We start from the raw sequence: 22,398 nt of genomic DNA on the forward strand, positions 1-22,398 counted from the left end.
AGTAGCCCAAGGGGAATAGGCATTCCAACCCAGGACTCTTAAGACTAAACCCTTATATGTACACCACCCAGAGCTTCTCAACACAGCTGGGATTTTGAGGGATCTAAAATGCTTTCTTGCAAGGTTGAGCCCAAGTCAGAATTGGGAAGTAAGTAATGTACGTCTTAGGTAATTTCTCTTTTTTTTTAAATGAATTTTTATTGCTGTCTTTTGTTTTTACATCATCACCATTTCCACATATAGCTCTCCTCTCTGCCCTGCCCAGTGAGCCATCTCTTATAACAAAGAATAAAAAAAGAAAGGAAAAAAGTGAAACTAAGCAACACACAACCAAATCTGACACTGAGCAGTGTTCCACACCTGTAGTCCCCCCAACCTCTGCAAAGAAAACAGGGAGGTGCATTTTCTCTCCGAATTAATATATTTTCAGTTTTATTCCTATGTCCAACACTTGGGCTTGGTCATTATAATTACACAGTGTTTAGGTTTTTTCTTTTCCATTTATATTGTTGTCATTGTGTAAATCGCTTTCCTACTGCTGCTCAGTCTGAATCAGTTTAAGTCCTCCTGCTTCTATGAATTCTTCCTAGTCATAAGTTATTAAGACACAGAATTCTATTGCAGTAATATGCCACAGTTCAGCCATTTCCAGACTGGTATTTACTTTGTTATCATTTCTTTGCCACCGAACAAAGTGTTGCTGTGAACAGTATTGCTATGAACTTTTTGGTGTCTGTGGAACATTTCTGTCTTTGACGTCCTTGGGTGATATGTCTATAAATAGGATTCCCAGGAATGGACATTTTAGTCATGTTCTTAGTGTAATTACAAATTGCTTTCCCGATTGGTTGGACCAATTCACAGCTTCACCAGCGTTGTATTACTATGCTGTCTTTCCTATAGTGCATCAAATGTTGATTATTTCCATCTTTTGTCTTCTTTGCCATTTTGCTGGGTATGACATTTGAAACCTAAATTATTTGAATTCACATTTTGCTTGTTAGTTGACTGGTAGAATCTTTCGTATGGTTCATAAGGCAGTGTGGTATACAGATAGAGAGCTGACCTTGGAAAATTTCAGGAAAACCTCAGTTCAGGTACTACCTCTGACTTATGTTGGCTTTGTGACCCTGGGCAAGTAACTTAACTTCGTGGTGTTTTTGGCCACTCTCTAAGGAGAGTCTTAAGTTGCTGAGAAGGTGGCCCATCAGTATTGGGAGAGGGAATTTCCTCACCCCAGGGTTCCTACCCCAGTAAAATCACTGTTCTAGACTCTACCCTACTTTTAATATGGTTAATAAGTTTGCATTTTAAGGGGAACTGTTAATATTCTTTAACTACTTATCCATCCATTGTTTCTCCTATTTGTTACAATCTTAGTCATCCAGATTACTCATATACTCTCCCTCTCTTATCTCCCCTCTACCATCCCCAAGATCTTTTCTCAGAGTCATTATCATGCTTCATGTATTTTCTTCTCTTCTCATTCCTCCCCCACCAAAAAACAGCAATAACAGTAGAAACTGCAAACAACCACTGACCTATTCTGTGCTTTATTCCCACAAGACTTTGTTCTTTGCTTGGTAACTACCAATCAAGATGAAGTCTAGTTAGGTTCCATTATGTTCTTCTTACATGTACATTTTAATAAGATCTTTCTGGAGATGATGTCTTAACCCAAATGAGTGTCTCCAGAAGCAGTAATGTTAGATACTATGGCAGGTATGGGAGATATTTTTGAGTAACTTTTTAGTGCTGTTCAAGTTTTTCCACTGACATATTACTAGACTCTGGAAAGAGTATTCTGCTTGTAGACCTAGGTTCACATCCTAGCTCTAGTCCTGTGGTGGGCAGTACGCTTAACCTTTCAGAGCCTGTTTTCTCATTGGTAAAATATAGATACTTGTCCTACGTTCCTAGTAGTAGTTCTGGCTGGTTGTGAGCCTTCAAAGAGCTGTATAAATTTGAACTACACTTTTGTATGTTTGGATTGGGAAGTAAGGGGCAGGGATTAACTGGGAAGTATTGGGGAATGAAGGGAGACCCAGAGATATTACTGGGGCAGCTAGGTGGTAAAGTAGACAAGATATTGGGCCTGGAATCAGGAAGACTCATCTTCCTGAGTTCAAATCTGACCTCAGAAACTTATTAGCTCTGTGACCCCTGGGCAAGTCACTTAACCCTGGTTGCCTTAGTTTCCTTATCTGTAAAATGAGCCAGAAAAGGAAAAAGCAAACCATTCCAGTGTCTTTGCCAGGAAAATGCAAAAGAAAATTGGGTCACAAAGAGTCAGACATGACTGAGCAACAGATATTAACAATTCCTGGAAACATATGTGACCCTAGTTGTTACAGATGTCAGAGAGAATAACTTAGGGTGGACTTCTGTTAAGGGATTTAAAAATTCTCTGTAGCTCACCAATAGTTTTATCAGCCTTACCATATTTACTAGTATCATGTAGCTAATGCATCTGATTTGGAAGGAAAGAGAAGTAGGCATAGTAGAAGTCTGAAATGAGCATGATGCCTTGTCTTTTTAAATTCAGATTATTTCCTACTTACGACCACCTTATCTCTACCCCAAGAGTTTTCTTCTTCATGGTAACTTGAATTTTTTAGGCTTCTTTAGACTTTTCACAGGCTATATACGCTTGTTATATTTTGCATGACTTTTTCCTGAATAACAGTACTAGATTCAAAGTTGAAACAGCTTCTTAACAGAGGACCTTTTGGACAATGTAGTTAGTTCTTCGAAGCTTTATAGAAGTTTTGTGAAAAGGAAAAAAAGGGGGGCCAAGAGTGAATCTTGGAGAAGACCCTCTAATTAGGAGGCATGATATGGATGATGAATAGGTAAAGGAAGTGAAGGAGAGGTCATATAGGTAGGAGAACCAGTGTCATGAAAAGCCAGAGAGAAGAGAATATTGCTGAGGAGAGGGTGCTCAGTAGTGTCAAGCTGAGAAGTCAGTTAAATCAGGAAGGATGAGGACTGAACAAAGAGCATCAGATTAGACAATTAAGAAATCATTGGTAACTTGGGAGAGAGCAGTTTCAGTTGAATAATGAGGTTGGAAACTATACTGCAAGGGTTGAGGAGTGAGGAAAGAGAGACAGTGAATATAGGCAACTTTTTCAATGAGTTTGGCTAAGAAAAGGAAGAAAGATACAGGATGATAGCTTGAGGGGAAGGTAGAGTCTAATGAACATTTCTTTTTTTAAGGATGGGAGACTTGAGCTTGTTTGAAGGCATTAGAAAAGGAATCAGTAAATAGGGGAAGTTGAAGATTTGGAGGTGGGGAGAGGATTGAGGTTGCTGTTTGCTACAGAAGACAGTAATGGACAGGATAAAGGATACATATAGAGGGGACTCCACATTCTGAGATTCAGAAAACTCCAGTGTTCCAATTCTCTGTTTAGCTTTTAAAACCCTTCACAACTCAGGGCCAGCCTGTCTAGCTTCTGCCATCTTCCATCTCTGTGCCTTTGGAGTGCCACATGCCTGTAATGCATTCCTTCCAATCTTTTGCCTCATTTGAATCTCTCTCTTCTTAAAGACAAATCTTTTGTACTGTCTTCTGCATGAAACCTTTTTCTGATCCCTCCAACTGCTAGTATTCCCCCTCCCAAAGCTACCTTTTATTTAACTACTTCATATTTATTTGTATTTATTCTGTACGTACTTATATATGCACTTGTTTTCCCTATTAGAGTGTAAGCTCTTTATAAGTAGGGATTATTTCATTCTTTGTATTTGTATCCCAAATGCCTAGCAAAGTACTTCACATAAAGTAAGTTTTTAATCTGTGCTTGTTGACTGACTGATATTTTGCTCCACTTATTTTAGAGCCACTCTTAGAATAAGAATGATGGGCGGCATGGAATTGGGGAGGAGTTTGGGGGAATTGCGGTATTTCTTATATTCTTATGAACTTGTTTTGAAGGTGTAGAATGAATTAGGAACCTTTGTTCCTCTTTAATTTGTTGACAGGTGATTAACCAAAACAGGATCAATGCCAATGTCCTCTACAGCCAACCAATGGATCCTATTCGTCCTCCATTCAGAGGAACTCCTCCTTTCCATTCACTTCTAAGCATACGGCTGCCAGGGTCTCGGCCACATGTTCCCAAACTTATGGACACAGCTGTGGGCAGAGTAGGACAGGCAGTCCAAGGCAGTTCATTGGGGAGAGCAAAGGAAGCAATCCTGCAATATGAGCAGTTGCAACAGGTAAGAACATAGGAAGCCCATTAATGATGTTCTTCTTGTCTAACTGTGAACATACTTTTTGTCCTGCTGTTTTTGAATTTCTGATTTTAGAATTTAGTCATGAACAGGAAAATGCTTCACAAATAGGACCCTGAGATTTGTACATAACCACTTCCCTTTGGTGCCTTTCCAGATTTTCTAAGTAGTTTTGGAGACAAATCAAGACATGACCGCTTGCTGCTTTCTTAGAATTCTTTTTTCCCTGTGGTGTTAGTAGTATAGTGATGGCAGCAGTTGTTTTATAGTGTGCCAACATTGTAGAGATCATAGTTGTCAGCTTAGTGGGTTTTTTGGTTGTTTATTATTTTGATAAGGCTCTTTGCCCTTAAGCCCTAAAGGAAAGGAGTATAATTCCTTTAGTTACTGCTACTATTCATTTGTTTATATTTTTTAGCCAAAGTTTATTTGTTTTATAAATACGTAGTATCTTTAAGCATGTGTATGATAACAGGAACAATATTTGCTTACAGAAATAAAACTCAAAGAACAAAAGGATTTAAAATATCAAGGGGGAATCCTAACTGAGCCATTAGCTAGCAGTGTGTAAAATGTACTGTTGTTTTGCAGGAACATAAATATTTTCCAGTAATATAAGATCATACTCAGATTGCTTAAGGCCTCTGTATTCATGTGGCATATGATATTGACATTATTGAAGTATGGTAAGTGTAACATGAGACAAGGAATCTGTAAGCGGCTATAGTAAAAACCTTGTAGCAATCGAGGAACAGTAAGAGAAATGAAATCTTTGCTCTTCTTAAAGAGTCAACTTTACTGAAAAGTTGACACCAAAGTCAGAACGTCATTTAGGCCATTTTCCCTCTCTTAATTTCTTCTGTTTCAGTAACTCAGAAAATTCATGAAACTTAAATAGATTTTTTAAAAAGCCATAATTTGTTGTATTCTGTACTTAATATATATGGCTCGTTTTACGTATTCCAGCCAAGAGTTATATAATTCTTCTCTTACTGAAATTATTTTGCACAGATATTTGGTCTGTCCTCTTTGAAGTATGTAAATTTTTTTTCTAGATGACACAAACTAAAATTCAGGGGTATGGAGTACAGTGGGAAGAACATTGATCTATGAGGAATCAGGAGATCTGTTTTCTAGTGTTGGCTCTGCTCTTTGCCATGTGACCTTAGACTAAACACCCTCACTAGGCCTAATTTTCCTAATTCAAAAATAGGGAGGTGGCTGGACTTAGATGACCTGAGGTACTTGCTAGCTCCAGAAGTTCCAATAGTTCTATGAAATGATATGCTGGAGTTATTTGTAGAACTGGAAATAAAATACAGGTCTTTTCAATAGCATCTATGCTATTCCATCTATGCTTAAATATTATTGTTGTTGTCATCTGATTTTGGGACGTCATTTGGGGTTTTCTTGGGAAAGATACTGGAGTGGTTTGCCATTTCCTGTTCCGGCTCATTTTACAGATGAGGAAACTGAGGCAAACAGGGTTAAGTGACTTGCCCAAGGTCACACAACTAGTACATGTCTGAGGTAGGAGTTGGACTCATGAAGATGAGTCTTCCTGACTCCAGGCCCAGCATTTTATCTGCTGTACCACCCTAGCTGCCAGTATAGTTGTGCTTAAATATAATTGATCCCTATGATAATTTTTGGATTTTTTTTCCCTTTCAGAGTAGCTACTGTTAAATTGTCTCCCCACAAAATATAACTATTGGACAGTTGTCCGATTAGGTAAATTGGTTATTTCCCAATAGTAATATTACAAAGAGGTTCAATTATGCTTTTATCCCTCAACCTACAATACTACCATGATTGAATTAAGAAGATAAAGGACCTTCATTTCTGCCAGAAGCTTGAGAAAATGACTAGTACTTTTGTTCTCGAAAATCCTCTCACTTGATAATTATTTATCGTTTGCACTTATACAGGAGTCTGTTGGTTTGTCATCAATGTTCCGTGGGCTGGGGTTTGAGACAGCAGCCCGCCCCCCTTTGAGAAGAGATATACCCCCCTTTGGTAAGTGGCAGGCTGATCAAAGATTCCAGAGTGGTTTGCTTCCTCTTTTCTCATCCTTGTGCCTTCTGTCTCCAAGAAATTGATCATTTAGAAAATTCTTTTCATCCTATAACTCTAGCCAATATCTGACCTTTTTTTATTAAGGTAGAGGCATTTTAGGCCGAGGCTTGAGTTTTGATATGGTGTCTAAAGGCCAAGAAGAGCTTCTGAATCAACCAACTTTCCCAGGCCCTTTGGTGTTGGCAGCTGGGGACAGCAAGATGGCATCAGTCTCCCTTGGTTGGAATAGGTGCGTGTTATTGAGTTCTCAGACAAACTTACAATTCAAAAAGCTGATTTAACGGATCTTGAGAACAAAAGAAAAATTTTTGAGAAGGCTTGGTCTGCATATCTTTATGAAATTGTTTTAGTTAACAGACCTTAGGCATTTTCTAGGAATAGCAGGCAATTGCATTCCCTTTTTCTCACTAAGAAGAGGGGAAACATGCCATTTCCTGATAAGACAATGAATATATCACCCCATCTCCCTCTTAGAAGGTCTGATTCTTGTTCTAAAATAATTGTTAAACTGAATGAGGTACACTCATGTTCCAGTTCTGATATAGGAAGTAATCTAGAAGGTCAGCACCAAAAGTAGTTGGTGGATGTGACCAATTTATTCTCCTTTCATAGTGTGTTCTATTTTATATCATTGTTTTCTGAGATTTATTTTCACAAAACCGCATTCAGTCTACTTTGTAGACTATTCTAGGAATAAAGTAGATTTAGAGATGATGAAAATGGAACATAGATAAAAGTACTGAATTTTTAAAAAATCTGTAATGTTTATGAATTCAGGAATCTTGGAAGAGGGAACTTTGAGGTTCCTTTGGGAAGACCAGCTTTTGGCTTAGGCAGAGCGATATGTAAAGCACCAAGTGAGTTATCATCTCCAGATATTCCATTGTTATCATCATCATCACTACCATCGCCCAAATCCTCATTCCCCCTCTATCAAGATCACCCTCCAGATAGTCCTGTTGAACAGATGGAGAAAAAGTAAGTGAGGAACAGTGTCTTTGTGGCTTACCATGGCTATGGAGGCTTTCTAGTTAATTTGTCTGTTTAGGCCTAGGGAACTGGTATAGCGCTTTTCATGAGACCAGAATCCCAGTAGGATGGGTAATAACATTTTTTGGTTATTGGAGAGGTTATGTGATTTGTAAAGAAGAGTCAAGGAATGATGAAAGTTATTGGATAACAATGCTAGGGAGTAGAGTTATGATTCACTGTTTCCCCTCCAGCTCAGATTTGACAGGACAGTTCCTTTTGTTAAATATTCACAGAGCTTAGTATTTTAATTAGCATAGGTATTCTCTCCACTGATGAATATTTCAACATATCCACATTTTTAGTAAGTAGCTTCATGAATTTTTGTGGCCTAAGAAATCATCATCTTCTGTTGATAATCCTCTCCAAACTTAACTAGTCCAGTTTTAGGATGACATATACACAGTCTCCAGGCCTGTCCTTGAAGTCGTTCTGGAATTTTAACCTAAGGTTACCACTACACCCAAAAGAAGCAGTGTAGTAGGACTTGTAGAAGAGGAATTCCTTATCATAATACCAAATTGGAGAAGGTAACTAGGAGAGGGAGGAGAACGTTACTGAAATCCTTTGTGCTTAAACCCAACTAAACCTAACCATAGTCCTCATAGGGCTAGGGAGTGAGACTGGATCTATTATTTCATTGATAATGTGGAGCTCTTAGATGAAGAAACTCCCTTAATCAGTGCAGATTTGTACCATCTCTGCATAGTCTTACTTGCCTGGAGCATTGACAGATTATGTGCCAGGGTCATACAGCCAGTTTGTGTTAGAGATTAGACTTGATTCCAGGTCTTCCTGACTTTCTGACTCTGAGGCCAAGTGTCTATTCATTGTGCCATGCTGCCTCCCTCTCAGACTTTGTTTTCCACTTCTCTAATGTACTTAGTGTATAACATTGTATATTATAGCTATTTGTAGATGTATTATCCCTTTGCTAGACTGTAAGCTCCATGAGGGCATGGAGTGTTTTGGTTTTTTTTAAACTTTGTATCCTTTAGAGCCTAGCATGGTGGTCCACTCAGAGAAAGCACTTAATAAATGCTTGTTGAATTGAATTTTCAAAACAGATTTTGCTAAGAATGTATCTTCTGATGTTTGTGGTTCAAAATTTGCATCTGCATGCTATGATTTCTTAGACATCTGGGCAGAATCATAACATATTCTTCCTTCCTCCAGCTTGTCTATTGTGTTGTTTTTTTGATGTGTGTATTTTTTCCCAGAGAGCCCCTTATGAAACAAGGATCAAAAGGAATCCCCCAACCTTTGGGATTGAACCTTGTCAAAATACACTGTCAGAATGAAGCTGTATATCAGTATCATGTGACTTTCAGGTAACAGCAAATTTTTTCTCTTTTCCTCCTTTTTTTCCCCTTTTGCTCCTTCTGAAACTGATAATAATGTGCAATTCCTCTAATCTCTCTCACGCTTTGAAGTGATATGGGGCAGTCAAATGATAGGCAATCAGAGATTATAGATTTTACTTTAACTCAGCCAATTTTTATCGACTATTTTCCCATTCTTACATCTTAGTAATTAATTAAATTGTTATTAGTTCTCTCAATATGTCTAGCTGTACGGTGAATTTTTTGACTTCCAGTTTCACGTGTGAAACAGTATAAGAAAAATAACTGATGCCTGGATGTGATGTTTTTTGTTTATATTACTCCTTTGCCCTGGATAGGTAGGAGACCAGCTCCAAAGTTATGGAGAAATAGGGTAACAAAAATGTGACCTGTTATATGGCACAGAGGGGAATTAAAGGGAGAGGACCTGTCAGTCTCCTGAGTTATCCCCCTGGGACAAGTATGGGTAACTTTGGGGACCTGCTTTTGGAAAAGAGGGGAAGAATGAAAAATTAGAGACAAGTGGAAGAAATGGAAAGAATCCTGAGATAATTGCTAATGTTGTCAACCTTGTTCTCAAGCTCGGAACATCTTGCTTTACCGTATGCATTTGTGTGTTTGTGTGTGCCTGATGTCACAGTAGTACAGACATTTCTTTTACTCTCTCAGAACTGAAATGATTAATCTCAGGTCAGCATACTGAGGTGCTGCTTCAATATATCACAGAAGATCAATCAAAGCTGGGCACAGCTTGTGTTTTGGGGGAGCTCTGTCCATACCATACCTGGACTTTGGTCAAACCTACAAAAGATTTAGCCACTAAATGGACAGGTACAGGAACCTGGGGCTGGATATGGGTTCCTTTCTGTGGTCTGGTATATTATCTGTTGCAAATACATTGCCACAGTATAAGCACCTTTCCCTGTTTGGCTTAATTGAGCTAGTATTAGTTACTAACCTAACAGTGTAGATTAATAACTTGGGTGGGATGCAAAGGTAGCCTCTTCCTTTAAATAGCTTCCAATGTTATTGGGAGAAATAAGACATGTACGCCCATGGTTCAGTTAAAGAGCAGGTCATTTATAATTCTCATTACTTGGTGCAACACGAGCACAAATCCGCCATCTACTAGAGCTAACAATCCTGAGCCATTTTCATCTCCGTCCAGACATTGAGACGATGGACTACTCAGTCAGCTGATTCATACTATCCAGTGTCTAATTTGGAGCATTCCAACTATTACAAATAATAAACTGCTTCCAATATGTCTGCTACGTACCACCTTCTGCAGAGCTCTTCATTTGTCACATGATCATTTATGATTAAATGCTCAAAAAGTGTGGTAGATACAGAAAGTGTGATGAGAGGTCAAGGGGAAGGGAGACATCAGTGTGCAGTTGTGAGGAAAAGCTTTGTTTAAAAGGGAAGGCTTGATGTGAAAGATATGTAAGATGTGAGTAAGCAGAGAGTGTGTAGGGGAAGGCACACCGAGCCCTTGAATACTAAACAACAAATAAAGATTCAGAAATAGGGATAGACAGATTTAGGGGACAGTGAAAAGGCCAACTGGGTCTGGAACAAAAGATTTCTGTTGAGAGGTGGGGTTGGGGGCAATAAGAGGTAATCTGACCTCACTCATCGAAAACATAAATATCCACCCTCCTTTACCTGACAACAGGAAACTCATTATATCAATATTTATCCAAATTCATTCCCTCAATGAAGATAAGCTTTCTATATCCACAGGAAATAAATATAATGGAGGAGAAATCTCTAAAACATTTTTTTGGGTAGGCACTTTATAATCCAGTAAAGATACTTAGGTCTTACCAGATCACCTGGACATCTCACAACCGTAAGAGTGATTTTCATTGTGTAAAAGTGATTTTCATTAGTAGATCTTTTCTCAGTCTTCAGTATTCAGTTCTCTCTTGCTGATAACAAACATTTTTTCTATATGGCAACTTTTAAAATTGGTGTCCTTGGTGTTCTAATATCAAGAAGCCTGTGCCTGTAAGGTTCTTAACTTGGGGTTAGATAAACAAAATCTATTTTCTTTTCCTCTCACAACCTCCTCCCCCCCTTTTTGGAGGAAAAAAAGGACCTTTGTAGTAAATACAATAAATATACAAGCAGAACAGATTCCCACATTGGCCGTGTCCCAAACAGTGACTCATTTTGCACCCCAACTCTTCTGCCTCATCATCAGTCCTCTGGCATTGTGAATGGTCGTTGTATTGATCAGAGCCTTTCAGAGTTGTTTGTCTTTACAGTGTTGTTTTTGTTGCATAAATTGTTCCCTTGGTTCTGCTCATTTCAGTCTGCAGCAATTCATACAAGTTTCTTTGAAACCGTCCTTTTTGTCATTTCTAATGGCACAAGAATATTCCATTACATTCATGAATCATGATTTGTTAAACCGTTCCAGTAATAGCCATTTTTAAAAACCAGCAAAAGAAAGAAATGAAACATATGTGTATACCACAAAATCTAGCATCAACTGACAGAAAACTATCTAAAGGTGAGAGAATCCATTCAACCCAGGTTCATCTGCTCAATGCCAAATGTTCTGAGTCAGGCTGGGTGTCAGTAGAAACATACCCATGTATGTCCATTGCTGTCACAAAATGAAACCGTGTTAAAATGATTATTCATCTCAAGTAATGCCCATGCCACTGTGTATGTGTTGTCTCCTCCATTGGAATGTAAGCTTCTCAGGGGCATGGACTATTTTCATGTTTGTCTTTTTATTCCTAGCACTTAGCACAGTGACTGGCGCACACATATTATTTGTTGATTGATTGAATTCATGTGTTCCACATGGCCTATTATTGTTGTCCATTAGTCTTGCTGCTTAAGAAACTCATCTCATTGTCTGCTTGTGTATATCTTTAAAGATATCTTATGTATGACTTTTAGGTCCCAATAATATTTCAGCCTGTTTATGCTCATCATATAATCTTTTTATTGGAATACTCACAACTTTAATACTTTGGAGACTGTGGGCTTTCATGATTTGTGACCACAGAGCATTTTCAAAGAAAAACTGGTGTTAGAAAGATAGGCTTTGGGGTTGGTTTGTTTGTTTTTGTTTTTGTTTTGGATTTTTGAGGGGGAAGGATAGGAAAGATGAGGTGCTTTTACTTGAAGAGTGGAAATCTGTAATTGTCAAAGGCACTGCACAGTTTCCTACTGTAATTCAGCCTGCTTTCTTCCTTCTTTTCAGTTCTGGGCTGCATTTATTGTCCATTTTCAGTGTCTGTCCAATACGTATGTAGTAATGGACTAGTTCCATGGGCTATCCATTCAGTTGCATGTCATTGCACAATAACCCTTCTGCATACATTTGATTTTTCCAGTATGGTTAAATTAAATGCTTTTGGGTGATTATGGATCCCATTTTAGGAAAATTACCTACTTTAGCAAATTATGTTAACTGGAAATATTGTGCCTCCTTCCAGTCTCTTTTATGGCTTTATATTTAAATATTTTTATTTTATGTAGTTATAAAAACCATGTAAGCTTTTCAAATTCTGCTTTATTCCTTCTGCATTGTTTTATAGTCTTCCTTTATCATTTTTAGCAGGAAAATAACTATTCCATTTTGGTATATCATTGCAATTTGTTCAGCCATTTTCTAGTTGAATTCAATTAAACATTTATTAAGTGTATGTACTATGTGCCAGCCACTGTGCTAAACACAGGATATAGAAATGAACAGCTCTTGAATTGATGAACTATCCTTGCCCCCAAGGAATTTACATTGTACAAAGGCTCATATAATGTGTACACAGACAATTATAATACAAGGTATATATGATGGGGGCAGAGGAGACTTCTAGACAGAGTGTTCTAAGAAAATTTGAGGAAAGAAAGAATGATTTCATCTGGGAGATCATTGAAAGTTTTCTTTTTGAATAATTGGCATCTGAGATGAACCTTGAAGGAAAAAAAAGATTCCGTTAAGTAGAGATGAGAGAATATATTCCATGCATGAAGGAATTCCTTCATGAATGAACAGAGGCAAGGAATGGCTTGTGGAGTGCAGAAACAGCTAGTATTCCAAACTGGTAGAATTAGTCATTGAAAGAAGGGTGAAAGATAATTGTGAAATAAGGATCTGGAGAGGTAGATTGGAGTTAGATTATAGAGGCTCTTAAATGCCCTGTGAAAGGAATTTTCTTTTTATCCTATTTGTATTAGGTAGCCAGCCATAGGTCCTTTTATTTAGGAGAGTGAACAGGGGGAGAGGTTTTGCTTACTATAGTATCCTTCTACTTTAAAAAGCAAAACAAAATTCTGCCAGGTTACTCTATTTCTTTATGTCTTTGGGTTTTTATACCACAGACATGTCCCAATGTCATCCTCTTATTCCATATAGAGTCTTTCCTTATCACAAAGAAACAAATTAAGCAAAACCGGTCAAAAAACAGAGACCATGTGTGATGGTGTATGCAGCATTTGACACCAGTAATATCCCACTTCTCAAGTGAGATGAGGAAGATGTGTTTCATCATTTGGCTTCTGGAACCAGTATTGGTCATTGCCTTTAATTCAAGTTCAGTGCATTAGTGTGTTTGTATTTCTAAAATAATTCCTATAACACTTTTACTTTTATTATCTTTGCCAATTTGATGGCTGTGAAATGAAACCTCAGTTTTTTTAATATGCATCTATTAATATTAATAATATTTCTCATAATATTGAGTATTTTTATGTTTTACAGCTCTTATTTTGAAAAACCTTCATATCCTTTTAACACTTACTGGGGAAAGTCTCTTAATATTTATTAGTTACCTCCATATCCAATATTTATTCGAGATGTTTGATGCAATGATTTTTTTCCCATTTGATTCCTATTTGATTTTTCCCAAATGATTTCCCCTTTGATAGTTTTTCTCATTTTAGTTGCATTGATCTTGTTCATGCAAAAGCTTTTAAATTTTATATGATTTCAGTTGTACTGCCTTGCATCTTTCCCACTCCCACCCTGATTTGCAGTTCCCCTTCTCTCAGCCTTCCTGGATATTAAGTTTTAATCCATATTTATGCATTCTGTCACCATGGTTCCCATCCATCAGGTGCTACAAACAAAATTTGTGAAACCCAGACTTGCTAGCCTTGTCAGTTTCTTTTATTTGGAGCTCTTAAGCAGAGGAATAGTGTGATAAACAATAATTGTGCAGTATAAGTTGGAGGAAGGACATACAGGATGTAAGGACTCACTGAGGAGACGGTTGTAGCAGTTCTCAAAGTGATAAGGGCCTCAGTGAAGACACTGTGAATTCTGAAGGAATAAATTTGGGACAAGGGAAATTGTTGAGGCTTGATGATTGATTAAGAGAAGTCAAAGATGACTTCCAAGATTCTAAGTCTGGATGAGTAGATACAATCTGAAGACTGCGGGGCTTGTAAGTCAGGTTTGCATTCCTCTCTCTGCTGCCCTTCTGACTCTCCAGACTTTCTCTACCAGGTCATAGAAACCTCTTCACTCTGGAGTTCTCCCATTGGAAGAACCCCCTGGGACCTTGATGTTCTGCCTCTGATTGGCTAGTTCCTTCCAGAACTACCATTTTAAGGAGGGTGTCCAAGCCAATCTTCATTTTTTCTTCAGGCTACTGTCCTGACCCTTGGAGCTTTTTCTAGTTGCTAGGTCATCAAAATTACCTTCTCAAAGACCAAGCCTTAAACCCAGTTCACTCTGGAGCTCATAGGTTGGACAACAAAAGGTCCTTGACCAAGCGCCACTTAATGGTTATTTTTTGGGCCCTCCTGGCTCTGAGTGAATATAAATAATAGCTTTCTCTTTTAGCCAGCAAAATTTTAATCCATACTTTCCCTCCAGTTTGATTTTTTTAGTTAAAGGGGCCATCCCTTGACTCTCTTCTTAAAGAGGCCTATTCACTGAATGGGCATTAGCTCACTCAAAGTGAAAACCTGAAAAGACCTTAGCTTGAAAAGGCCAGGGTCTCCCACTGCATCATGGGCCATCTCCAGTCACCCTGATGAATATCTGGCCAATGGACCCGGATGGCTCTGGAGGAGAAAGTAAGACTGGTGACCTTGCACAGGGCTCTTTCACTCAAAACAAAGTCAATTGCAAGTCACATCATCATCTCCCTGATGTCATGGTCCTCTTCCAGATGAAGGACAAACACAACAGCAACTTGCTGGGTGCTTTCATCTCTTTTCTCCCCCCATCTCCTTCATGTGTTGTCTTCCCACGTTAGAATGTAAATTCCTTGAGGTTGGGGACAGGGTCTGCCTTTCTCCTCGGATTTATTTACATTGCCAGCATTTAGCACAGTGCCTGACACATAGTGAGCACTTAATAAACTAGGATGATCAGTAATATTACGTAAAAGTATTTTTATCAAGGTTATCTTCTAAGAAGAATCTTTGTCAAATACTCTCTACAGGCATAGGGGTGGGACTGGAGATTGCTAGAGAGGAACAGTAAGTTTGGGAGCCCGGTCTTTCCTTCTGTCAGAAACTTGATGGATTCATGAGCATAAATGAAAAGATTAGGTTTAAAGAATGGGAGGAGCATCTTGTCCTGCAAGACAAGAAGGAAGGATTAAAGAATTGATGTAGCGCAGATTGAGTAGAAAAAAAATATGGCAAGGGCACTTAAACCAAAACGACCTGGATCTCTGTAAAGTAAAAGATAAATTCATCTGAGAATAAAGATTGGAAAGAATCAGAAAGCATTTGGAAATTTAAGAATAAATACTCATAACAGCAGCCACAGTGAGTATACTAGGAACTCAAGAAGAGAATAATAGAATTGCTGAGTATCTCTTTATAGTGGACTTATGAACTTGGTTGGGATACAAGACACTTTGTATATGCATTTTTTGGAGGGAAGTGACTTTTAGCCCCTTGATATAATCCTTCTGGTACATGAGATTTCAGTGTTGGGAAAAATCTGTTGAAGTTACCGGCTTTGAATTTCCTTTAGGATCTTACCTTCATATCCTTCAACGTGCTCCCTTTTTCAGCTTGGGATACTGGCAGGCCCATAGAATGCCCACCTTCTGCGTTCATAAGTCTAGAGCCTCAGAGGCCATCCAGTCTAGCCCCCTCATTTTGCAGATGAGGAAAATGAGGCTCTGGGAGGTTGTGACTTGTCCAAGGCCAGGCAGGTAGAAAGTATCAGAGGTGAGATATATTCTTTCCTTGTGTAATGCTGCCTTTCTTGTAGTATCCAGGGTGTAATCAAAGTTATTACATGCAATACTTTTGGTCCTAGAATTAAAAGAACCCCATAGCTATCTGCCTGGATTATTACAATAGCTTGTAATTCATCCTTCATACAACTGCCAGGTCATTCCTTCTTTGACACAGATCTAGTTATGTTATTCCTACACAAAAATCTTCAGTGGCTCCTCCTGCTTAAAGGACAGAATTCAAACACTTTAGCCTGACATTCAAGGATCTTCAAGTCCTGGGGCTTCCTTACTTTCTAGGCTCATCTTTCTCTCCTCCCTTTCACGAACTCTGTGCTTCAACCACACTGAACTACTTGTCATATTCACCCTTGTGCCTTTGTTCACACCATTCCCTATGCCTGGAATGCTTTTCCCCTCTTCCTCCAACTGTTTTTGAAATTCTACTCATTTGTCTTAAAACCCAGTTCAAATGCTGCCTCTTTCCTAAAATCGTCACTGATCTCCCTCATCAGAAATAAATCTCCCTTCTCTAGGCCTTACATAGCACTCTATACCATATTCTATTTTGCATTAGAGTATGTTTTATTATATTTCACATAAATAATAAATATGGCCTGCTGTCTCTTTGCTGTCATATTTCATTCCGTTTTTGTTCCCCCAAAGCCCACTTTTAAATTGGAAGGTACATTAGGGCAAGGATGGTTCTGAGGATGGGGCTGAAATTGTCATCTAGTTAAGAAGTGCTTCTCTTTGTCCTACTCTGTGACTCATCTCTTTGATTCTTCTCTTGCAACCTTGTCTTGTCCTTCTCTGACCACAGCCAATGGGAACATTGGCCTTCTGGCTTCCAGTCTCCCCCTCCACGTGGCTGCCACAGTAATCTGCTTAAAGCATTTGTCTGGCCCTGTCACTCTTGTTCAAGAATCTTCAGTGGGTCCCGACTGGCTTTTCATAGTTGACTCTAGCATACTTTTCTAGGTAAATTTCATATTACTCGTCTTCTCATGTTCCCTTTCGCTCCAGACTGGCTGACTTGTGGTTCTGTGAACTTGATAGTCCGTATTCAGTCTCCTTGCTGTTCCCCATTCCTTAAATATATTCTCTTCTTCCTAATATTTCATAGAATCCCTACCTTCCTTTAAGGTTCACCTCTGGTGTCACCCTATGGAATGCATTTCCTAACCCCCATAGTTGTAGTACCATCCTTGCAATTTTGCAAAGGCAATCCAGTCCAGTCTCTTCTTGTTCAACGGCAGACTCAACTCGTTGGATGACTGTCCTTTCATTCCCCCAGACTTGCATCATAGGTGTCATCTTGATTCTTCACTGTCTTTCATACCACTCTCTCCTCCTTCACCACCCCCCATCCAATCTGTAACCAAGGCCTGTCGATTTTACCTTTGTAGTATCTCTCAAACATGCCACCTCTCTGCTCCGATATTGCCACCACCCTGGTATTGGTCCTCATTTCCTTACATCTAGACTATTGGAATAGCCTGCTGTTTGGTCCCCACTGTCACAAATCTCTCCTTACTCTAGTCCATCTTCTGTTCAGCTATTAAAGGTGATTTTCCTAAAATCCTAAAATTTTCCAATCCACGTCACTGCCCTATTCGATAAACTGTAATCAGTGGCTCCCTATCACCTCCAGGATGAAATACAGAATCATCTGTTTGACATTCAGTGACCTGGCTCCTGCCTATCTTTCCAGTCTTTTTACATCTTCCCCACCCCTAAACACTACCATCACATAGTCTTCCATCCAACAACACCAGACTCTTGCTGTTGTGCAAACAAGACATCTCCATCTGTCAGCTCTGGGCATTTTCTTTCACTGTGCCACCATGCCTAGAATTCTCTCCTCATCTCTACCTTTTGGCTTCCTTAGCTTTCTTCAAGTCCTAGCTAAACTCCCACCTTCTGTAAGAAGTTTTTCCCAGTTTCTCTTAACTCTAGTGCTTTCCCTCTATTGGTTTCCTAGTTAACCTGCATATGGCTTGTTTGCACATAGTTGTCAGCAAATTGTCTCCCTGTTAGATTGTACGCTTGAGAGCAAGGACTGTCTTTGCCTTTCTTGGAATCCTTGCAAGTGCTTGGCACATAGTAGGTGCTTAATAAATGCCTATTGACTGACTTACTATTCTCCCATATTACTTTGTTTTATACATACACACACACACGCGCACACACACACACACACACACACACATATACATATAGTATTTGCTTTTCTGAGTATATGTTGTACTTTACCATCTCCTTGAGAGAAGGAACTGTTGGTTTTTTCTTTCAGTTTTTTATCCTTCAAGATACTTGATACAATATCTTACACTAGGAGGCACTTAAGTAAATGTTTATGGAATTAATTGTTTTAATTATCTTTGTATCTAACCCAGTGTTGGGCTTCACACATAGCTAAATGAATATCATTTGCTTGGTTTCTAATTTTCTTATGTAATTATGAATCTCACACTAAAGTTTATCACAGCTTTGTCATGAAGGTGGTTCAGACTTTTGTGTAGCCACTAGATGGGGCAGCAGTTATGAACATAACTGCTTCTTACTAGTGATAATGTAAGAATGCTGCTTTGTTCACTCGTGCTGAATTTGAACCTTTTGCTTGATTCCTAGCCCCAGTGTGGAATGCAAGAGTATGAGGTTTGGCATGTTGAAGGACCATCGATCTGTCACTGGAGATGTCACTGCTTTTGATGGATCCATCCTCTATCTGCCCATTAGACTTCAGCAAGTGAGACGTAGAGGCATTGTTCTTTAAATGGCAACCTAGGCATGATCATGTGGTTTGAATGATGGGAAAACCTGTAGTCTTTAAATATTTTATTTGTAAATTCTAAATAATTTTCGAGAAGGCTTTTACATGGAATAGATTAGAAGTTCTTGCATATGCAAGTACTTGCATGAATAGTAACTCCAGATGTACCTTCTTGTTCTAGAAAAGTGGTTGAAAATTTTTTCATCCAGGAATTGAGATTTATTTTGAATCCCTAACCCTAACATACTCCTGCTTTGGGAATATGGGTAATTTTTAAATGAACTCTCTTGGAGCTTAAGAATTTTTCAGATCCAATTATGATTTTGCCTAGTAGTGTTTGCCAAAATTCGAGTGTAAGACACAATTGCAATATGTTAAGGCTTGGGAACTTGCCATTTGTAATTTTCATTCGAGTTTTGTTTCTTGTTAGGCTGTTGAGTTGAAGAGTCAGAGGAAGACTGATGGTACTGAGATCAGCATCAAAATTCAAATGACCAAGATTTTGGAACCCAGCTCTGACTTGTGTATTCCTTTCTACAACGTTGTTTTCCGACGGTGAGAACCAGTTGGGGATAAAGTAGTACTCATTCTCCTAGAAGTATTAGGCTACCTGGACACTTTTGTTCTTTTAATTTATTTGTCTTCATTCTCCAATTTCAAGTTAATACTAATGTTCTTGAGGAGGATAGTTAGCATTACCTACAACCTGAGCTTAATTTAAAGTTTTAAACAATTAGAAAAGATAACACTGATTCTCTTAGTTAAGATTGTATTCTCAAGAAGCCCAATAAGGAGAGTTGGGTCTGTGAAAACAAGTTTTGGATTAGTTAAGGAAACATGGGTCTTTTGGGTTCCAGTAGGGACTCTTGAAATTAATATACATAAAACACCACATACACATATACATGACTCCCCGTGGAAATGGTATATAGAAATATCTGCCAAAATATTTCTCCTTAATTGTATTAATTTTTCCTGCAGATTTAAAAAAAATTTATTTTTATTGATATCCTTTATGAATGTATCCATTCTCTTCCCCTATCCATCAATGTATCCCTTGCAAAGATTTTTAAAAGGTTGGGGGGAAGTAATTCAGCCTATCATCTATGCCTTACACTATATTTTTTGGAGATTTTTAATGACTGCTCTTATTTGCTTTCTCTTCATTTTAAGAATGTATTTAAGGAGGGGAGCTAGGTGGTGAAGTGGATAGAGCACCGGCCCTGGTATCAGGAGGAGCTGAGTTCAAATCTGGCCTCAGACCAAACACTTGACACTTACTAGCTGTGTGACCCTGGGCAAGTCACTTAACCCTAATTGCCTCGACAAAAAAAAAAACGTATGTAACTTTCATAAGGCCATCCTACTGATATACAGCCTTTCTTCAGTTTGCTAGAATACCATTTCCATTTTCTTTTTGGGAAATGGGAAATTTTTTTCCTTTGTCAAGGAAAAAGGACTGATGGATTAATCACCTCAAAAGTGAATGCTCTTCCATTCTTTTCTAGTAATGATAGACAGTTATATTCCACAAAGTAGGGAAGTAGATTGAATTTTTTATGGCAAAGTACTAGCAATGAGGTTGCAACAAAATGTATGTCTCATTTTATTATGGCAAATTATTAGCCATGAAGTTACACCAAATATATATAATGTGGGTAATAAGTTATACCAAACATATATATAAAGTTAATTAGTTTTGTTGAACTGTTTTTTTCCTCTTTTAAAATCTTTATTATAAAGGATGGCGTCCTAGATAAGGGAATGGGGAAGGTTCTCAATAAAAATAAGATTTTATACATACACACAGACACATACATATGTAAGTGTGTTTGTGTATGTGTGTATGTGTGTGTACACACACTTCTGCCTCAAGATGAGTATATGAGTAACTTTCATTTATCTTTTGGAAGTCTGTTTCAGCTGTATAAAAGTTATTACTTACAGGACAAAGGAAGACCTGTTAGACTTGGAAATTAATTGTTCTCTGACAGAACACTTATCCTGGGGTTTTCTTTTGGCAGGGTAATGAAACTTTTAGATATGAAACGTGTAGGAAGAAATTTCTATGATCCTTCAAGTGCTATGATACTACAACAACATAGGTTGGTAACATATTTCTCATTTTTTGAGTGTTCTTCACAGATTCAGACTTTAGAATATTATAGTTTGTTGGTATAAAAACAGAATGAATAATGGAATGATATGATAAAAATTTATAAAATCTAATCAAATGCTTTCCTTTCAAATTTTTAAAGTAAAATCAAACAGGTATTAGATTTGACTCTGTTAATTACCAAATTCCATTGTATTGTTACAAGGGAACAGTAATCTCTGTCTAGTATCATTGTTTTAAATGTGAGGATAAAATCTTTTTCCAAGATACCTGGATTAAAGAGCACTTCTTTTGAGTTTTTTTTTGTTTTTTGTTTTTTTTTTCTCATTTAAGGTTGCAAATCTGGCCAGGCTATGCAGCTAGCATCAGACGGACAGATGGAGGACTATTCCTTCTGGCTGATGTCTCTCACAAAGTTATTCGAAATGACTCAGTGTTGGATGTCATGTGAGTGAATGAGATGGTGGGACTGAGAATTTAGCAGTTAAGAATTATTAACCCCAGTATTGTAATGGTGGTGAAGATAGAAGCCAGATGGCAAGGGGTAAAGGAATGGATTAGTAGGATGATATGGAGAAGCAGATAATGATGGAATAAAAGTTACTCTTTTCAGTTTGGCAGTGCTTGAATAAAAGTCTGATAGTCCAAGAATTATAAAGAATTCACACACATATCTATTGTAGTCTAAGACTGAGAACCATTCCCTGATAAGTCATCAAAGGACATAAACAGTTTTCAAAAGAAGGATTGTAAACCAGCAACAGTCATGTGAAAAAATATTCCAAAATAATGAAAGAAAAATGCATTAAATTAACTGAGCTTTCATTTCATACCCATCAAAGTGACAGAAGTGATTAAAAAAAAAGAAATAGTATTGGGACTGTTTGGGAAGATAGGCATACTGAGGCACTATTGGAGTTGGGAATTGATCCCAACCATTTTGGAAAATTATTTGGAATTATAAGAAAGAAGTTACTAAATTATTCAGATACTTTGATCTATTGATGCTTCTATTGGGCTGTCAAGGAGGTCAAAGACGAGGGGAAAAAAAAGTTTCCCTATATCAAAATATTTCAAGCAATACTTGTTATGGTAGCAAGATATTAGAAAGAAAGCAGGTGACCATTGATGGTGAATGGCTGAAGAAACTGGTGTGTGAATAGAAAATTACTGAACTGTAAAAAGTTACAAATATGAGGAATTCAAAGAAACATGGGAAGACATAGGAACTAATGCAAAGTACAGTAATCTAAACTAGGAGAATTATATGCAGTGACTACAGCAGTGTAAATGAGAACAACACTGAAAGGCAGCTGAACTCAAATGAGCAATATTGGTCCCAGAGGAATGCAACCTATTCATCCCTTCTTACCAAAGAGGTGGAGGACTGATGGTGTCAAATGTTGCTTGTGCACTATCAGTTGGTTTTGCTTAAGTATCTTTATGACAATGGAGTGATTTCTGTTGGAGGAGGGACAATATTGGGAATTATCTGGTGTAAACAAGCACCAATAAAACTTTTTAAAAAGAAAAGAACAGAAGTTTCCTAATGAAAGAGAGTTAGTACTCAAGGAATTAACGGGGTAAGGGAAAAGGGTTTTGTTGTTGTCTTGGTTTGTTTTTGTTTTTGTTTTTGTTTTTTCAAAG

At 38.0% G+C, this 22,398-nt stretch overlaps 1 protein-coding gene across 4 annotated transcripts in view; it reads left to right on the forward strand.

The window, feature by feature from the left end:
- Positions 1–22,398, forward strand: part of PIWIL2 (piwi like RNA-mediated gene silencing 2) — a 75,545-nt gene that overhangs the window by 9,246 nt on the left and 43,901 nt on the right. For all 4 annotated transcript variants that reach the window (XM_078149641.1, XM_078149640.1, XM_020975738.2 and 1 more), the window contains 9 exons: positions 3,988–4,227; positions 6,171–6,258; positions 6,403–6,547; positions 7,096–7,296; positions 8,568–8,678; positions 18,494–18,611; positions 19,066–19,190; positions 20,660–20,740; positions 21,085–21,198. In XM_078149641.1, coding sequence (XP_078005767.1) covers positions 4,036–4,227; positions 6,171–6,258; positions 6,403–6,547; positions 7,096–7,296; positions 8,568–8,678; positions 18,494–18,611; positions 19,066–19,190; positions 20,660–20,740; positions 21,085–21,198 — 1,175 coding nt within the window. In that variant the 5' untranslated portion in view covers positions 3,988–4,035. The remainder of the gene's footprint in view (positions 1–3,987; positions 4,228–6,170; positions 6,259–6,402; positions 6,548–7,095; positions 7,297–8,567; positions 8,679–18,493; positions 18,612–19,065; positions 19,191–20,659; positions 20,741–21,084; positions 21,199–22,398) is intronic.

Source organism: Phascolarctos cinereus, unplaced genomic scaffold (assembly GCF_003287225.1).
Source record: "Phascolarctos cinereus isolate Bilbo 61053 unplaced genomic scaffold, phaCin_HiC Scaffold_2;HRSCAF=192, whole genome shotgun sequence".
In the NCBI taxonomy this organism is placed as follows: Eukaryota; Metazoa; Chordata; class Mammalia; order Diprotodontia; family Phascolarctidae; genus Phascolarctos; species Phascolarctos cinereus.